The sequence below is a fragment of the Pistacia vera genome, unplaced genomic scaffold (genome assembly GCF_008641045.1).
Source record: "Pistacia vera cultivar Batoury unplaced genomic scaffold, PisVer_v2 Contig217, whole genome shotgun sequence".
Taxonomy (NCBI): Eukaryota; Viridiplantae; Streptophyta; class Magnoliopsida; order Sapindales; family Anacardiaceae; genus Pistacia; species Pistacia vera.
In genome coordinates this window covers 1,584,171-1,603,195 of record NW_022196021.1, presented here as the reverse complement: position 1 = coordinate 1,603,195, position 19,025 = coordinate 1,584,171, and the positions used below count along the sequence as shown (strand labels likewise).

Below are 19,025 nucleotides of genomic sequence, written 5' to 3'. Positions count from 1 at the left end.
TGTTTAGAATAATCAAATATAATCTTATAAACTAGATTTTTATTACTTTTATTTTTATACATACATTTGGAAGTATCCTTACTAATAATGTTTCTTGATGACATTCAAATCCTTATTTTCAAAGAATAATTTCTGGGTTTTTTATTTAAAAACCGGTTAACTAGTTTAGAGAACCCGTAATTTAGTTCGGTTTAAACCGATTCAAGCAGTAAATCGACTTGGCTTTGATTCAAATTTTTGCTTGAACTAGTTGTTCGATTGATTTGAAAAAAAATAATGCTACATCCACAACTTTTTTTCATAAACTTTCTCACAATCTCGATGTGATAGCTCGTAATTTATCAGTTTATAATATATCTCACCTGATAAATAAATTACAGTTGACCAATTATGAACTATCATATTAAGATTGTAAAAAAAAAATTGTAAAAAGAAATTGTGAGTATGACATTACTCGTTGAAAAATGATCGATTTTTCCCACAATAAAGCTACAATTACCAAAAAGAACACATCGAATTCATGCATCAAATGACGTGACATAATCCTAACCGTCGATTAATTATAAATTAATATTAATCAACAGTCAAAATTTCACCATATTATTCGACGGATGAATTCAGTACACTCCTTTTAATAACACTATTATTTTCCTTTTTTCCCACGGAGCTTCTATACATAAGGATCATTTTATTCTTCGCTCTGGCCCACTGGAATCAAACCGAAAGTGCAAACTATCTTATTGTTCAATCGACTTAGCCCGCAAGATTCCAAACCGAAAGAGCACAATCATCTTTTATTGTTCACTTTTGGGACACAAGATTCCCGTATAGTTCTATAATACATTAGCACATAAATAAAAATGAACAATAAAATCATCTTCACGCACAAAATCTATATATACCAAAATCACATTTAATTAATTATTTATTCACACCATAAGATTAAGTTTTTTATGATATTTTTATTTTTATTTACTTTTTAGTTTATATAAATAAAATGGCTGAATAAATCAAATATGCAATTGTTATACATGGCACTAACTGGGCTACCACATACAATGCCGCTGGCCTAATAAGGAAACTGCTTATTCCTGCCAATAACAAATAAACAGCCATTAGAAAGGGGCAGTGCTCGCACTGTCGAAAGCTCCCTCCAATTCCTTGTACATGATTCATGTCGATCGATCTTTTTTATCAATGTTTAAATGAAAAAATCAACACAGATCCATAGCTATGCACACTCTTTAACTCCATAAACTTCCGACAGAAACAACCGTTATTTGATGGAGCGGATCATTCATCTTCATCGCCGAACAAAGCAAACGAAAATGGATAGAATTTGTAACCGTCTCCCTCGTAGAATTTGTTCTGGAATTCCACCCAGTGAAGACGCAAAGCATGAAGGAAAGCACTAAGAGTTTCCATCACTAGCAACACACCAACAGTTGCAAAAATAAAGACGATGATGCCAACAATAAGGATAATTACATTGTTGAACCTGTACAAGAAATTAACATAATGTTATCAAACCATATTATATATATATTCAACATCCTCTTGGTTGCTTAAGCTTGAATCCGTACCTGTCTAATTGAGGGTAATAATCCAGAGAGGTAAATGAAAACATTAAGAAAATTGAAGGTCTCAAGATGAATTCCAGAAAACAAGTACGATTTTCCAAGACATTTAACTTGGTCGATTGTTCTAAATTTAATGAAAGTATTATCTTAAACCGAACTACTGTTATTGTTATCTATTGGTGTAGTTACAATAATATTATTGTTAATCATTCTCATAACCTGCTGCTATTTTTGACAAATAAATAAATAAATAAAGCAGTATTTAACAAACGAATTGACTTACCCCCAAGCGAGCATGAGGACCTTCTCATAGAATACACTTGACAGTTCTGAGTGGGCAAGACTGCAGAGGGTAAATAAGAACACGGAAAAAAAAAAAATACGTAATTAGCCTCCATTAACAGAAACAGCTCCAATTGCACAAAAAGATAATTATTATAGTTATGATATTCAATGAAGTGACTATAGTCTATCAAGTGGAATAAGGTGGAAGTTAGTGCATTATCATATGGGCACTTAAGATAGGGGTATCTGCACATACACATAAAAGGTTGAACTGATTTCTACTGTATTCAACCTCCATTAAGACATGGAAATATTATTCTAATTTAACAAAGACAATTGACAAATTGATCTTGCAATTACATACCTCAAAGCCCATAAACGAAGGTATGAAGCTGTGTTTGAAACTGCTCCAAGTACAAACTCGATGGTGTGGATGAGTTGATGTACAAAAACTTCACTGAACTCAAATTCTTCATGACCATGGGAATCATGGTTAGCTTCTGGTTGAAGAGAATCGTCGTCAGTGGTCTGAAGTAATGCATATGATTCGCTTTGGTGCCTCTGAATAAACATAACTATCAGAAGTGGAGCAAAAAGAAAAGACAAGAAATCTCTAAAACATATAAAAGGAATCAGGAAGAAGAAATCCTCCGGCTTACCTCTTCATGTTGCTTTTTCAAAAGAAAAGGCTTTGGAATCAGCATCCATGGTACAGAAACAAGAGCCAGCAATAACAACACTAACTGAAAATATAAATGCACAAGATCAATAAGTGGGATTCCAAATATGCATGGGAAAAATCTTGAAAAGGGAGAAAGAGCCTACCTGAGTTGTTTTTTGTCCAGGAAAAAGCTGGTTTTCCCCCAACTCGTCAGTAGGACTCAGGAACATGTATATCATAACGTGATATAAATCAGCTTTTGAACCAGTGCACCACTTCACAATGATAAGGAGCGATAGATAGCCAAACAAGCTGTTTAAAAATATTAACTGTGGAATAAACTGAAACCTGGAATAATGCACAAAAAAAATACCATCTTTTAGTTGTACACCACAAATCACTCTGAAAGCTCAGGAAGAGCATAGAAGCCACTGAACCAAGCTGAGAACCAGACTAGCATATCAAACTTACCAGATGTTCACGCCGTTTTTGAAGAACTTTGCATTGAAATAACTCAATATGATTCCAAGGTCCATCTGGGCCACCCCAAGAAGAATTGACATTTTCATCTTCAAAGAGTTGAGAAAGGGCAGCTCACTTCGGGAACCATGCCATACCGGATCTACACCAAATGGGTAAGCTTCACGTACTTTAATTAAACCAGCAGTAGTAGCATCCCTGCCAAAGAAGTACGCAAAATACTGTCACTATCAGCACAAGAATATAAATAGCATATATTTTAGTGGGAAAATTTTACAACATTATGTACCAAAAGGTGTTAGTCAGATACCTGCAAGAGAGATCTCTGCACGCATATGCTGAGGGACCAAATAATTCAAATGGGACTGAGAAGAACTCATTATAGACCAAGCCAGTGTAAATTGAGAACAGCGCCATCATTAGAATGACATAACGGCCACCAAATGTCATTTCTGTGATATCTCCAAGCTTCTGTAGTTTACAAAATTGTAATTTTACAATGCATAGGGATAATGTATACTGGAAAAATAAAACAAAAAAACTGCCAAGCAAAAGATGAAAAAATAATTAAGCAATGAGATTACCTGGCCTGAAAGTTTCTTCTCCCTGATTATAAAAACTAAGGTTGCAAGTAACAAACATATTCCATGTCCCCAATCACCAAACATGACAGCGAAAAGAAAGGGGAATGTGACAATAGTGTATACACCAGGATTTGCTTCTTGATACTTGGCCACCCTGCAATTGCATGTCATCACGGAATTTAATCCCTATTAATTTGATCTCATTTGGCAACTAAATATACAAAAGAAAAAAAAAAAAAAATGAACATACAATTATTATATAAGTTCACATCAGCCACATGCACACGGAGTGTCTGCATAATAAATACACATACAAACACAATACCCAGAAAGAAATCCATAGGATAATTATCTCCGGAAAAAGATTGAACTGAGACTATTAAGATGAGAATGCATATAAGATTCTATTAAGAGTATACTAAATATCCTCTACACTTCATATAAATCAGAAACTCATAGTACTTAAATATGCAAACACACAATGAAGACTGTCCCCTTAGACTTCAGCATAGACCAGGAACTATTTTTCGGGAGCTTACTCTAAGTGTACCGACTGTTCTACAGCTTAACCTTTCTATGACATGTACTCCCACAATAATATTATAGAACAAAAGTAGGAGCTCCAATTGCAATATTCCACAAAGAGGCTGAGATGAGAAATATATATAGCCTTGAAATTTGAAGGAATCCTGCCCAAAAACTTTATTTATTTGTGGTTTTTCGTCTTTTTCAGGAGTTGTTGGCTAATTTGGACAAGTTATTATCCGATGGGGTTGCAAGATATTTCTCAACAGATGTTATGATCATTGAACATTGCAGAAGCTTTAAGGCCAAAGGAAGTCCTCTGTTGCATCTTGTCACAAGCCCAACAGGAACGTGCTGGACCTGATGTGAAGACAAAGTCTCACTTCCTCATCCAGCAGTAGTTCACAAGAGACCTATGACCTCATGCTTGGTACTTTTTGGGTTTTTTTATTTTTTATTTCCTTAGTGGACAATTCCCCAATAAATGGTATCAAGAAGGTGAAATAGATTCCTTCATTTGGGGCGAGCTAGGAGTTTATATACTATTGTTGGGCACTTATCTATCAATTTAAGCTTTGTGTTAATGTAATAACAGAACCAGGTTAACTAAGTTTGAATCCTCCTATTGCATGATCAAATTTAGAACAACAAATTTACTTTTTTTTAAGAATCCAGCTCACATGAAATGTAAATGGGGATAATCTTAAAGTAAAACTCACCCATATGCATCAACAATCTCCTGAAAAGCAGAAGTAAATTTGTTTGTGCGAAAATAGGTCGGTGGTGCTTCCTTTGTATGCAAAACCTGGAAAATGGCTCCAACTTGTGAGTTGGAGTCAAATGCAGCCCGATTCAGTGCTTCCTGAATCTGCAGAGATGAGGTCAAGTTTTGTTTGTGAGTAATCAACACAGTATCTTTCAAGTAGATCAATACTATAATTTAAGCTGAACCACTGTGATCTCTGCTGAGAGCTTGTAGAAACAAAAGGGAAAGCATTTACCTGCTTTGTGGCAAAAACAGGACTCCACCCCTCAGCCACAAGACACTTTTTTGTCACATCAAGGCTAAGCATGTTCAAAGTGTGATAGATGGATTTCTCCTTCTTCACCTTCACGAGTTCAAAACAAAATATCAATAAATGATTGAACACAATCTCAATCACACAAATTTAGCATGCTGTACGCATTAAATTGATCAAATCTAATGTAAAGAACAGAAAGATGAAAAAAGGTTCACAAAGTAATAAAATATTTGACAGACCAAAAGGTTCCACTGCTCAAATTGGTCTCCAATAGTTTGCAACAAATTGCCACGGTGAAGCAGCCCAGCATCTATAGTAGTCTTCAGTTCTGAAAGTCTTCCTGAAACCTAAAATTTGAACAAGTGAAAAGTTCAGTTCTCTGCCTGAAGGATATGAATGCAATTATCATACTTGAACATATTATATTTCTCTAAAGAGATAGAATACTTAGTAAGCACATCACAACCTGATTTCCTGCCACTTCTTTAATTCCAAGTCCCAATATGATTCTTATTCAAGAACATCAAGAAAAGATATAGACTCATCTTATTCTAAACACTCACTTATAAATAGCAAGTCTTTATTTTAGAAGCAAAATACTATGTAAAATTTAATGCCCCAATATATAAGAAAAAGAAACACTAAAACAATCAAGCACCAGTCCTGGTCAAGGACTGCATTAAAAAAAAAAAAAATTTGCAACAGCATCAAACTAGAGTGCATTGCATACCTCTGTGATTCCCTCAGCTTGTTTCTCCAGGTCTTCAGAGAAAGGATATCGATTTGCCCCAAAAGCTTCACAAATTTTCAGGATTTTGTTCTTCACTCTTTCTCCAGAATAGAAAATCACAAATACATTTTTNATGAACATACAATTATTATATAAGTTCACATCAGCCACATGCACACGGAGTGTCTGCATAATAAATACACATACAAACACAATACCCAGAAAGAAATCCATAGGATAATTATCTCCGGAAAAAGATTGAACTGAGACTATTAAGATGAGAATGCATATAAGATTCTATTAAGAGTATACTAAATATCCTCTACACTTCATATAAATCAGAAACTCATAGTACTTAAATATGCAAACACACAATGAAGACTGTCCCCTTAGACTTCAGCATAGACCAGGAACTATTTTTCGGGAGCTTACTCTAAGTGTACCGACTGTTCTACAGCTTAACCTTTCTATGACATGTACTCCCACAATAATATTATAGAACAAAAGTAGGAGCTCCAATTGCAATATTCCACAAAGAGGCTGAGATGAGAAATATATATAGCCTTGAAATTTGAAGGAATCCTGCCCAAAAACTTTATTTATTTGTGGTTTTTCGTCTTTTTCAGGAGTTGTTGGCTAATTTGGACAAGTTATTATCCGATGGGGTTGCAAGATATTTCTCAACAGATGTTATGATCATTGAACATTGCAGAAGCTTTAAGGCCAAAGGAAGTCCTCTGTTGCATCTTGTCACAAGCCCAACAGGAACGTGCTGGACCTGATGTGAAGACAAAGTCTCACTTCCTCATCCAGCAGTAGTTCACAAGAGACCTATGACCTCATGCTTGGTACTTTTTGGGTTTTTTTATTTTTTATTTCCTTAGTGGACAATTCCCCAATAAATGGTATCAAGAAGGTGAAATAGATTCCTTCATTTGGGGCGAGCTAGGAGTTTATATACTATTGTTGGGCACTTATCTATCAATTTAAGCTTTGTGTTAATGTAATAACAGAACCAGGTTAACTAAGTTTGAATCCTCCTATTGCATGATCAAATTTAGAACAACAAATTTACTTTTTTTTAAGAATCCAGCTCACATGAAATGTAAATGGGGATAATCTTAAAGTAAAACTCACCCATATGCATCAACAATCTCCTGAAAAGCAGAAGTAAATTTGTTTGTGCGAAAATAGGTCGGTGGTGCTTCCTTTGTATGCAAAACCTGGAAAATGGCTCCAACTTGTGAGTTGGAGTCAAATGCAGCCCGATTCAGTGCTTCCTGAATCTGCAGAGATGAGGTCAAGTTTTGTTTGTGAGTAATCAACACAGTATCTTTCAAGTAGATCAATACTATAATTTAAGCTGAACCACTGTGATCTCTGCTGAGAGCTTGTAGAAACAAAAGGGAAAGCATTTACCTGCTTTGTGGCAAAAACAGGACTCCACCCCTCAGCCACAAGACACTTTTTTGTCACATCAAGGCTAAGCATGTTCAAAGTGTGATAGATGGATTTCTCCTTCTTCACCTTCACGAGTTCAAAACAAAATATCAATAAATGATTGAACACAATCTCAATCACACAAATTTAGCATGCTGTACACATTAAATTGATCAAATCTAATGTAAAGAACAGAAAGATGAAAAAAGGTTCACAAAGTAATAAAATATTTGACAGACCAAAAGGTTCCACTGCTCAAATTGGTCTCCAATAGTTTGCAACAAATTGCCACGGTGAAGCAGCCCAGCATCTATAGTAGTCTTCAGTTCTGAAAGTCTTCCTGAAACCTAAAATTTGAACAAGTGAAAAGTTCAGTTCTCTGCCTGAAGGATATGAATGCAATTATCATACTTGAACATATTATATTTCTCTAAAGAGATAGAATACTTAGTAAGCACATCACAACCTGATTTCCTGCCACTTCTTTAATTCCAAGTCCCAATATGATTCTTATTCAAGAACATCAAGAAAAGATATAGACTCATCTTATTCTAAACGCTCACTTATAAATAGCAAGTCTTTATTTTAGAAGCAAAATACTATGTAGAATTTAATGCCCCAATATATAAGAAAAAGAAACACTAAAACAATCAAGCACCAGTCCTGGTCAAGGACTGCATTAAAAAAAAAAAAAATTTGCAACAGCATCAAACTAGAGTGCATTGCATACCTCTGTGATTCCCTCAGCTTGTTTCTCCAGGTCTTCAGAGAAAGGATATCGATTTGCCCCAAAAGCTTCACAAATTTTCAGGATTTTGTTCTTCACTCTTTCTCCAGAATAGAAAATCACAAATACATTTTTCTCTACCTGCTCATTGGCATTAACAAATCAAAGAAGAAGCTCAAAGTGTTGTAAAAGAGATAAAAGGATAGGAGTGAATTAAATTCAAGGAGAATCTAGTAAATCCTAAATGTTCATGCATCAAAAGCTCAAAATAAGCATAATGCTAATGAGCATATCCTCATACTCAAACTGGAAACTAGACTACATTCTTTAACACTTAAACTAGAAAACTAGAATAAATTCAAAACCATATTGCGCGCATAAAACACACAAAACCATAACATTGTACATTTGAAAAAGACTAGCCTGAAAAGGCTCTGTTCTGAAAATATTTTCCTCTCAAAATGAGCATAGCTGCAAAGGGTCAACCACTACTACTTTCAGATTGTAGCAATTACAAATGCAGGCCAAAGCAAGTACTACATGAACTTGGGGGCTTGGACCATGTAGCAGCCACAGGATTGAAAAAGCCAGATTCAATTAATTGCGATTCTGGTAAAAGAAGCCTATGTGAATCTGTGTGCATTTTTGTACACATTATTTTTTTCTCTTTTTGGTTTTGCAATTGGAAACAAAGTATATTATTAACAAAAGAGATCAAAAGCATACATGTAAGTGGACTAGTAGTCAGAAAGGGGTCAATGAGGAAACCTGTAACTTACCTAAGATACTAGGTATAGAAAGGCCTAACTAGATGTTTGAAAACAATTGACAGAGCAGCCCCGAAAAACAGTTCCCAAAGAAAAGAAAACTAGAAGGTTAGGAGATTGCTGCTTCACAATTCAAATGAATGAAGAAAAAGGATATTATATTCAAGTCTGGACGCCCAGCTATATAATAAAAACAAAACAAAATTCTAATTACACACTTTCATCTTTTAGAAGTTTAATTTAATTAGAACCAAATATACTTGGTTTTATCAAAAATAATAATAATAAAAACATATACAAAATGTTTGCTGGGACTCACCTTCTCTCCAGAAGCAGGATCAATGACAGGTTCCTCAACAGCAACCTGCTTTAAGAATACATTACCCCTAGTAGCACGAAAAAGAATTCTCTCAAATGCCATAGATTTTTCTCTAGGAACAAGACCAGCAAGAAAACCCAATTGTATTTGCTTCGACAGATCCTATAAAACAGACAGAAAAATTGTCATGATGAAATATAGGAGCATACAGATGGCACCAGTAATCAGAAAAGAGAGAGAGAGAGAGAGAGAGAGAGAGGGAATTGGCGTCTGTACTTTCTCTTGTAATAAAGGTGTTTCAATGGACTCTTCAGCAGTTTGCCGCAATTCCATTCCTCTCTGCTCAGCTGTGACACTGCTTAGAGCTGAAGAAAAAAACTCACCAGCCTACAAGTTCATAGATGATGAATAAAATAAAAAAAATGAGACCATAGAGAATAACTGATCCAGCTTAATTAAGAAATTCAAGAAAACAAAAACAAACAGATTATTTAATGTTTAGCCAAAAAAAGCAAGGTAAAAAGAGTTGTTTCTGAGTAACATCCAAATCTTAATAACTCAACAATGATTGTTGAGAATTCAATATATGCCTCAACAACTTTCTAGAGCTTCACACATAGGCACAAGAGTCCACAGGACATAATGATTCAAAATTTAAAATAACAGGATGCTATTGCACAGCTCTTTCACAAATTTTCTCAACAAGGAGCACTGAGGGCTGAAAACAAAGCCGTACCAAGTATATCTATCCCTTTACAGGCATGTCACTTAATTGAAGTTGTCTAAACTTCAATTAAGTAGAAGAACTTATCATACTCCAAAGAACAAAAAGTAACTATTCCAATATTGTTAAAAACTTACCAACAAATTTTACCTAATTGATTTCTCCTAAGTGTTAGCAAGGAAACATTCTACTCTCTTTTCCATGCCCCATAATGAATTTTGTTGCTTACATTAATATCATAAAATCTATTAAACCAATTCGATTAGAATAGATGTTCATGATCTCATGTCATGTGTAACACAAGGCTTTAGAACTAGTACAATAATCCATGACTATGACAACAAACAAAGTTGTACCTTATGCAGAACGAGCTTGTATTCTACAAGTTCACTATATGAGCGTCGCAGTTTTTCTCCATTTGCATTCATTTCAACCAGCTCTGCCTCAAGTTCTCCAAGTTTTACCTAGCACACCAAAAACCAAAAAGGAGATCATGTATAACTGATTAAGTTACCGCCTTCATTTCCATTAAAAAAATAAAGATCATAACACACCTCTAGGTCATCTATATTGTTGTCAGCTCTTGTTGTAGACTTTATTGAAGGTGTCAAACCTGCTTTAAGCATTTGATCTTTGAAAAAACGTAACTTGCGCGCCATCTCCCCACATTTTTTAATCTTCAGAAGAAAGATAAATCAATAACAGATGACAGTACATCAAAATATTAAATTTCTATCCAATATCAAGGCAACTAAAAGAAAGATCATTAAACACTTAATGATTTAAGATTATTTTCGTTTTTGTTAATCATCGATACTTTGCACTTCAATATGACACAGAATAGCTAGAAGCATAGAAGATGAGAACTAAAAATAAAATATAATAAAAAAAAAAAATTAGCACAAACCTGAGCAGCATAAGTTCGTTGAAATGGACTCTTCTCCGCATTAAGCTGAAAGAATAAATAAATTGAACACACGACATGAGCCACATTCCAATATTCAAATCACAACTTCCCAATAAAAAAATAACTTCATAATCAGTCTCATCAACAAACAAAATTGCAAAACCACCAACAATTCTAGGGTATAACTCATTAGCACCAGTAAAGTACAAAAGCAGCAAAACATTCAATTCAACTCTCACAATCAACACAAATAAAAAAAAATTTCCAACAAAGAATTATCACCTAAAAAGACCTAGTTGAAACATCAAATTATTTAGAAAAATGGAAGTAAAATTCAAAATTAGAGAGAGTACGGACATCTTTGAACTGAACGAGGCCGAGTTCGCCGAGATAAGAGACAGTGACGTGAGCGGATTCGATAGGGATGATGATTTGGACCAATTGCATCGGCTCAGACCGGAACAGATCCATCGGCGGACAGCATCCGCCGCCTCCTCCTCCGTGACTCTCCGCCATTACCGCCGCAGCGTCCGATTCGATTCAATTGGATTCGATCAGGCTCTCTCAACTTGTGGCGGTATGCGGTCAGTAAAACACGCACACAGTTGAAAAAATAGAGAGAATATAGGTGATTGATGAATTATAGGAGAGAGAGAGAGAGAGAGACAGCAAAAATCGATTTGATAAGTAAAAGTTACGAATAATTACTTAATTAACACGCAAGCAAGAGGAAGGAAGCTCAAAGGGATGTCGTTTTGTTCTTCTCTCCTGTTACAGCCACAACTGTAGTGTCCACGTATTTGTTTTGGATTTTTGGGATTTCTCCTTCTGACACTCACATGACTTTGGTTGGATTTTAACTTATTACTGTTGTGTAGTACTAGAACCTTCTCAAAAACGACATGTCGTCTAACTGTTTCTACATTAAAAGAGCTAACTATTTTTTATCGGGGTGTTTAAAAAAAACCGATTAGAACTCAAAACGGCGGGTATCTGGGGCTTAGTTCTGGTTCCTATCCAGAATCAGTCATTAATAGAAAGATTTCAGTTTCAAATTTTTTGAATCGTTACTGTATAGTTTCGATTCCAAATTTTTGGAACCAAGACTAATATAAAATAAAATTAAAGAGTAGAAGAATTAATAAAAACTTTTGTAGAAAAAGTAATGTTAATACATTTATATTTATATTTCATAACATTTAAAGTAAGTTGGTTTGACTTTTGAGAATCTATTTTTACAAAGTAATGGAGTTTATAATTTTGAATTAATAATTAATAATTTTATTTTTGTTAACAAATGCCAGGTGGGGGGGTATTTGTAAGTTTTTAAGGGTTTTTTTGTTATTTTAAAAACTTTTGTGGGGGTAATTGTAATTTTACAAGGTACCCATAATCAGAATCAGAACCGTTGTTACAGGTTCCGGTTTAAGTTCCAAATTTCAAGGAATCGTCAGTTCCGGTTCCTTCAAAAAATGTAGGGTATCCAAAACCGAACACCTCTAATTTTTTTTCACTCAAACAATAGTTGAATGACACTTTCTCATCACTTTTAAAATACCACTTTATTATCAAAATTTATTTTCCGACCACGAATAAAGAACAAATTCGATCCAGACTGTTGAAGTTTATAAATAGTGGAGGCCAATGAGTTTTTTTTATAGTAAAATATTAAATTTTAGTGATTGAGATTGATTGAAATTTTACTTGAGAAGGACAGTTATGCAAACGCTAATAGCTCTATTGTTGACAATTGACAAAGTTAACGCAAATAAAATTTGAAAGGTTTTGACAAATGATGATCAATGACGAGAATGATGATAGCGCGAAGTCATAACAATACCAAATTCGAAAACAGAATATAAATTTAGATAATAAAATAGTATTTTAAAAATCCAAATTGAAAAAAGTCGTTTACTCTATGTTAAAACTGCTAAAACGTGTCGTATTAAACCCAGATTATTCCATTTTATACTTGGAGATTATGCTTCCTAACTGATTCTTAGCAGATGTTATGAGAGAACCCAGTTGTCTCTTTTTCTTATATTTTTTATTTTAAAGGGTTCCTGATATGGGTAAGATTTGTCTATAAAGGAGTCGTCACGGGAGATGGGATTGTACTCGGGGAATCATGATTCCGGTTGGCTCCTTTATGAGCCAACTAAAGGTAAATTCTAGTTTGGCATCGATACATAAAAAGGGTTTATGTGAAGAGGAATTTATAAGAGAATGGTGAACATTCTTGTAGCACTAAATTAAACATGGTAGCTAAACTGCAAAAATAACATATACAATCGTGATAATGTAATTGACACAGATTACAGTTCTCTTATAGTACACTAAAATTAACCGATAGGCACGCCGTGCAACAGTTTCTTGTCAACAAGTTAAGCTTTGTATATGTAGGCTTTCGCATAACGAGTTATCGATGAACTCTGATCATATTCTTTTCACACTGTCACCGTGGACGACTACAAATCCCTCGCTTGCAAGAGTTGTAAGTGCACCTCTCAGCTGAATTACACAAGAAGAGTAAGTATAATCATCAGTAAGTTCATTCTCTTCAACTCAGCTTGAGGGTGAGAGAAAGGGTGGTATATACTTACATCTTGAAGGTGAGGTTCACTTCCAGAACTCAGCTTCTTCAGCTCTTCCAGTAACTACAAATTGTTCAAGTTTTTTCAAGTGTTATTTTGTGGTTTTCATGAAATAAAAATACAATGAGGTTCACTTTAGGTAAATTAGCACACCTCCATCAAGCGCATTGAGGGTCCTCCAAGTTGCATCTTCTCCGCAATCAAGTTGCGTGTTGATGATACCAAATTATCACGTCTCATCCGTTCGCTTGCCGAAACTCCAGTGGTTATGAGATCCATGTCAATAGTTCCTTTAAGAAGAGTTAAAAGAATGTTATCAGATCTTGTTTATCTGGGTTGTAAACAAGATCAGGCCAAATGGTGATACAAGTGCTTTAAAAAAATTACCAGTAGAATGATCAGTAGCTGACTGTTGCATTGCAACTTCCAGGAGCCGAAATGCCTCCATTACATCACGCTTTTCAACCTGCTTGCACGATAACGTAAATTTATTATATTCATGTTGAACCACAGTGGCAGTCAAGAAACAAAAGGGCATGTAACACTAACCCATTCTGAGAAACGAATGCGAGCCAAGGCCTCGCTAAGGCGTATCAAACTCTCAATTTGCCTGGGTGTTGCTGTTATCACCTGTTCAATTACCAATCAAGACACATGAAACTATGAGGCACTTTTACAAATTTGAAAACCAGAAAGAATTTGTCTAAATCTAAATTGCGTTCAAAGCTTTATCAAGACACTATATTTGAGAAGCTCTAGAGTACAAGGCAGTAATCAAATTGAACAAGATATTTGCCATTACATCAGGAAATTATCAAAAACAAACCACCTTGAGAGCAAAGTCATCATGTGTAGGAAAGAAAAGACACAAACTCAGACCATAGATCATTCTTAATGCCCCTAAAGTTACTTCATTGAGTGTTATAACCTTTAGTTGTATATCAATGAATAAAAAGAGAATTCTTTGAATTTACTAGATTCATTATCAATTTTGTCAGAAAAGAAGACATGAAAACTGAAGCAGGGATTGTCGTAAATAGAAAATAGCACCAAACCTTTTTGCCACTGCCAGGGAAATTCCCTCTTCTTCTCATTTCAACATATCCTCGAGTTAACTCTTCGGCAGCTTCATCAGATAACTGTGGATGAATATGCTTTCGAGCATAGCTCACATATTCAGTTAACGTAGCAACATCTAGAACACCCTGCTCTGCACTCTGCAAGTATATACAAGTGATCTACTGATGAGTGAAAAAATTGCCAGATATGGGCCCTTTAACAAGAGAATTGTGACAGTTAACCAGACCTCAGGATTCTCAAAGTGTAAAGCAACAATGTGCTTGGCAAGACGTCTATCTGTCTGTTCATCAGCTTTGTCAAGAATTAAGTAGATCAAATCAAACCTGAGAAGGATCAATGGTCGAAGTGGTTCTATTAGAAATGGCCATCAAGTATTTTCAATAAATACTCTAGTAATAGTATGTATCGACACTTAACACAAAAGCACATGTCAATATACTACTAGTTGCATGGGATATAAATGATATCTTCTTACCTGGACAACAAGGTAGGAGGAAGGTGTATGTTGTCAATCACAGACAAGCGAGGGTTATATCGTGAACCACTAGGATTTGCACAAGCCAATACAGAAGTCCTGGCATTAAGGGAAGCAATTATTCCAGCTTTTGCTATTGAAACAGTTTGCTGCTCCATCACCTGGGAGAATTGAAGTCAAATTTAAAACATCCATCAGAAGATATAGCAGGGCTAAAATGCTGAAATATGTGAAAAGATTGATAAATGTATTTCTGAGGCAAAATGCCAAGTGTTATTTTCATGACAACATGCTTTACATCCCGTCATAGAATAATTTCTTATGTTCAATGAAGATTTCATATATTATTAGATTGAGGAAATCCCAAACAAGCACAAGCTCATGTTCCATGAAAAACACTTTCCTAGATGTGAATTATACAAGGCACAAAAGCTCAATTAAAATTGAGGAAAAGGAACCAACCTCGTGTAACATGCTCCTTGCATTCTCAGACATTTTGTCGAATTCATCAATGCAGCAGATACCTCTATCACTCAGAACCAAAGCCCCACTCTCCAGAACCTATGAATTAAGTCATTAATATAAGTGATAGCAGGATGAAAAGAGCGTAGAAAGATCACATAAAAGATGCTATCATACAGTTTCCCCAGTTTCAGGATCTTTTGTGACATAAGCTGTCAAACCAACAGCAGAGCTTCCCCTTCCACTCGTGTAAATGCCTCGAGGAGACAGTTTGTGTATATATTGGAGCAATTGGGACTTGCTGGTTCCAGGATCACCAACAAGAAGGATATTGATATCACCACGGAAGCTAGCACCTGACAGCAACTTCAAAGCACTCCCGCCAAAAAGCTACATTGAGGTCAATAAATTGGACATCAGTATTGAAGTGTAGAGTTATATGATATTAACTAACATATTGGAATCTCTAGAAAGCAGTCATTACATTCAGATGGCAAACTGTCGTAATACCTGGCAAAGAAGACCTTTTTTCACATCATCTAACTCCCAGATATTTGGTGCCAAAGACCTGGTCAGTGTTTCATATATATCAGGTTGTTTCGACAGCTCTTTCAATTGCTCTACCTGCGATATCAAAAAGCAAGTGCTTATTATATGAAACAGAAATTGAACATTTCCCTAAGGAGAAAGAGATATACCTTTGACTCATCAAATTGGATTTCTTCCTCAATTCTAGGTTGGCTATTATCAACTTCCATGTGGTCCTCTACCAGCATTCTTGATCTGTCCGCTTTCTTTATATGAAGACAGTCAATATATGTCTGCAATAAAAATAAGTAACTCCTCCATTCAGACCATATCAATATTAAAGAGACTCAAATGAAGTGGAAGAGCAGATAAAATATATACCTTAAATAATGATTTCACAGTTCTCTGTGTTGGCCCAACTCGGACACTCATAGCCCTGTAAATCCCAGTGACCTGTTCAAAAACAGAAAGAAATAATCAGACATTAAAATAATCAGGAACCTTTTTGTGATCATACCACAAGATATATTGGGGCTCCACCTCAACTCTGTCACCCGGCTTTCCGGCATCCACCAGCTTGTCATGCATCAACAAGCTCACTGTATGTGGTGTTCCACCCTCAGGGATCTCATCAGGTGTCTCCTGGAGCCTCACAATTTGCTTATCTGCAAACCTGAGTTTTGAAGCGGTAAGAGTGTTATTATATTCTCATAGTTTTGCTATAAACCATAAACTTCTGATTCAAAGTCTGTATTGTCTTAGGGTACAATTATGCCAATCAATTTAGCTTTTAGTAATAAGCATTGTACACTCCCACATCTCATACTATTTCAACATTTGTGTGCTGCATAGTGAAAGGAAATGCCAGAACAAACTCCTCAAAATATGAAAATCATTAAATTGAACACATTGATTAACTAGCTTAGTTCAAAGATCCCCACAATTTGCTCAAACATTCAGTCAATCAGCTTAGCAAAAACTAAAGCTTTGAGTTACCTGCATCGATTGTGCACCATTGTCATAGAGTTTTTTGCCATACACTCTTGTTTTGAGCATTGCATAGGCTCATTTATTCGTCCTGCTGACACACATAGGTCAAGCAAACAACATATAGTACAGAATTAAACCAATAAACAGAACAGTCAAAAGAATTTACCTCTATCTACCACAACGGGGTCTGAATAGTACCCACATACAAGACACCTAAACACCGCCTCCCTAATCTCTGGTATTATCAAACTACACCGAATAATCATCCCCTTCAACGAGACCATCTTCTCAATATCTAACCGAATAAAACCATAACAAAATTAGCCAAAATCTTCATTGCACAAAATTCAATAATAATTAAAAAAACTAACCTGATGGATTGAGATTTCGCATCGAAGTAGAGCTCTTCAGATTAAAAATCCTAACTTGCACGTGCTTGTCAAACAAAGGATTAATCAAACTAACAATATCCATCAACACAATGTCAAAAATGGCCAAAACCTCAAGAGGGTACCTAACCATTTTGTTATACAAATCACAATCATAATCAAACACATCATGTGCATCAACATCAATCCACTCTCCTTCCATTTCAAGAACCCTATTTATAGCCCTCATATACTTCCCTTCTCTATAAACTTCACTCTCACTACCACTCAACAACTCTGCACTCTCTCTAAAGTGCTTCAAAAACATCTGAATTGCCCCCTTCACATCTTGAACACTAATATTAGTGCCCCAAACGAAGGTAGGGGTAGTTTCGTCCATGTCGTCCCCGGCTTCTGAACTCGGTGGGGCCTCATCGGTCGAAGAAGGTGACGTGGCCGATTTTCGGTCGCCAGATCTACGATTGGAACGAGATGGAGTTGTGGTTGGGGTCTCTGCTGACGAGCCGAAGCGGGAGTGGTTGGCAGGTGGAGTAGTTGCAAAGGCTGAGGGTGTTGAGGACCGGCGCCGTCCACCACGACGGCCGCGACGAGGGCGTGAATTGTTGGCTGGTGATGAAAATGTATTGTCGATTGGAGTCGAAAACGAGTCGTCCGGGGAAGACGGACCTGAAAAAAAAAAAAAAATTAGAAAAAAAAAAAAAAAGAAGTTAAGAATAAAGAGTTACGCGATAAGTAAAGATGAAGTGTTTACCGCCATTGTTGAAGTCGGCGTGATCTGAATCGGAGGCCATGGGGACAAAGAGCGAGCCGGAGAGAGAGGGATTGGGAGTTGGACAGCAGAGGGGAATGAGGGCACAAATTGTTTGTTGAGACGATTTGGCGGGAAATAGCTCTGTGTTTGGCGCCATGTTACCATGAAAACCGAACGGGCCGGGCGAATGGTAAATGGTCAACTGAGCCCATCTTAAATGAGCCTAGGACAATCTAAAGAGGAAACGGGCAGCCCGTCTTGAGGATGGCCCAGCTCAGCCCATAAAATTATTCTTATTTATTTGATTTTTCTTTTTAATAATATGTTTTCTAGAGAAAAAAAATTTTATATAATATGCATAAAATAGATTGTTGTAAAATATTATATTATGCGATGGCTTATTATCATTTTTTATTCTTTTTTTAGTAATCGTACCAAGTTAGTTTACGTGCATCTTGATTAATATCTAGCGCACAATCATAAGTAAGGTGTTCGGGTCATTTTACGCGTATCCGACTCGTACGTTTATCGATACTATTTCCAATTTGTTTTAACTATATGGACTACTCACGAATGATACTTTCTTTTTTTATATCTCAATCAATAATATTTATGATATGGAAGTAAGTCAACCCACTATTTGAGTGATATCTAGGCATGGCAATGCGGTGGGGATCTCATTCACCGTACCCATCCCCGCCTTCGAAAATACTCCCCACCGCATCCCCGTCACGGGATGAAAAAATTCCTCTTCCCGCCCCATAGGGAAATGTTGGAGGCCTATCCCCGCCCCGTTAATTTTACATAATCCTAAATTAATTTGAGTATTACCATACAATGTTAATCTCATCCACATGACAATCATTTAAACTAGATAATTTTACATATATATGGGTAGGGATTGTTCTTGTTCATTGTTTAGGGTGAGGAAATTGGAAAAATATGGGTTTATATAGCTAGATAATTGTGTAATTAGGTAAATATAGAGTATTAATGAAAGTAGAA

At 35.8% G+C, this 19,025-nt stretch overlaps 2 protein-coding genes across 2 annotated transcripts; both read right to left on the bottom strand.

The window, feature by feature from the left end:
- Positions 1 to 1,006: 1,006 nt before the first annotated feature.
- LOC116130050 (V-type proton ATPase subunit a3) lies at positions 1,007 to 11,267 on the bottom strand. Its single transcript, XM_031415794.1, has 18 exons — positions 11,109 to 11,267; positions 10,752 to 10,796; positions 10,399 to 10,521; positions 10,201 to 10,308; positions 9,397 to 9,507; positions 9,121 to 9,282; positions 8,038 to 8,175; positions 7,547 to 7,654; positions 7,287 to 7,394; positions 7,005 to 7,153; positions 3,591 to 3,744; positions 3,317 to 3,477; positions 2,998 to 3,204; positions 2,691 to 2,874; positions 2,525 to 2,608; positions 2,230 to 2,426; positions 1,864 to 1,923; positions 1,007 to 1,498 (listed from the first exon to the last, which is right to left on the bottom strand). Exons 1-18 carry the CDS (start codon positions 11,265 to 11,267, stop codon positions 1,294 to 1,296), a joined length of 2,463 nt encoding a protein of 820 aa, XP_031271654.1. The 3' UTR covers positions 1,007 to 1,293.
- Positions 11,268 to 12,965: 1,698 nt separating this feature from the next.
- Positions 12,966 to 18,105, bottom strand: LOC116130093 (DNA replication licensing factor MCM4-like). The gene is made up of 18 exons (XM_031415843.1): positions 18,021 to 18,105; positions 17,252 to 17,935; positions 17,047 to 17,175; positions 16,887 to 16,968; positions 16,431 to 16,563; positions 16,272 to 16,343; positions 16,061 to 16,183; positions 15,873 to 15,986; positions 15,540 to 15,752; positions 15,363 to 15,461; positions 14,901 to 15,061; positions 14,652 to 14,748; positions 14,401 to 14,562; positions 13,895 to 13,975; positions 13,733 to 13,811; positions 13,499 to 13,635; positions 13,355 to 13,408; positions 12,966 to 13,262 (listed from the first exon to the last, which is right to left on the bottom strand). The coding sequence occupies exons 1-18, from the start codon at positions 18,058 to 18,060 to the stop codon at positions 13,188 to 13,190; spliced, it is 2,535 nt and encodes an 844-aa protein (XP_031271703.1). The 5' UTR covers positions 18,061 to 18,105; the 3' UTR covers positions 12,966 to 13,187.
- Positions 18,106 to 19,025: the final 920 nt, after the last annotated feature.

Excerpts from the sequence above, each read along its gene's own strand:
- LOC116130093 (XM_031415843.1), bottom strand. The coding sequence starts at position 18,060 with ATGGCCTCCGATTCAGATCACGCCGACTTCAACAATGGCG. Across the intron at positions 13,636-13,732 it reads AGCTACTGATCATTCTACTG|GAACTATTGACATGGATCTC; the intron begins GTAATTTTTTTA and ends CTCTTCTTAAAG. Across the intron at positions 13,409-13,498 it reads CCTCAATGCGCTTGATGGAG|TTACTGGAAGAGCTGAAGAA; the intron begins GTGTGCTAATTT and ends AACAATTTGTAG.
- LOC116130050 (XM_031415794.1), bottom strand. The coding sequence starts at position 11,267 with ATGGCGGAGAGTCACGGAGGAGGAGGCGGCGGATGCTGTCCGCCGATG. Across the intron at positions 9,508-10,200 it reads ACAAGCTCGTTCTGCATAAG|GCTGGTGAGTTTTTTTCTTC; the intron begins GTACAACTTTGT and ends ATGAACTTGTAG. Across the intron at positions 7,395-7,546 it reads TTGAGCAGTGGAACCTTTTG|GTGAAGAAGGAGAAATCCAT; the intron begins GTCTGTCAAATA and ends GAACTCGTGAAG.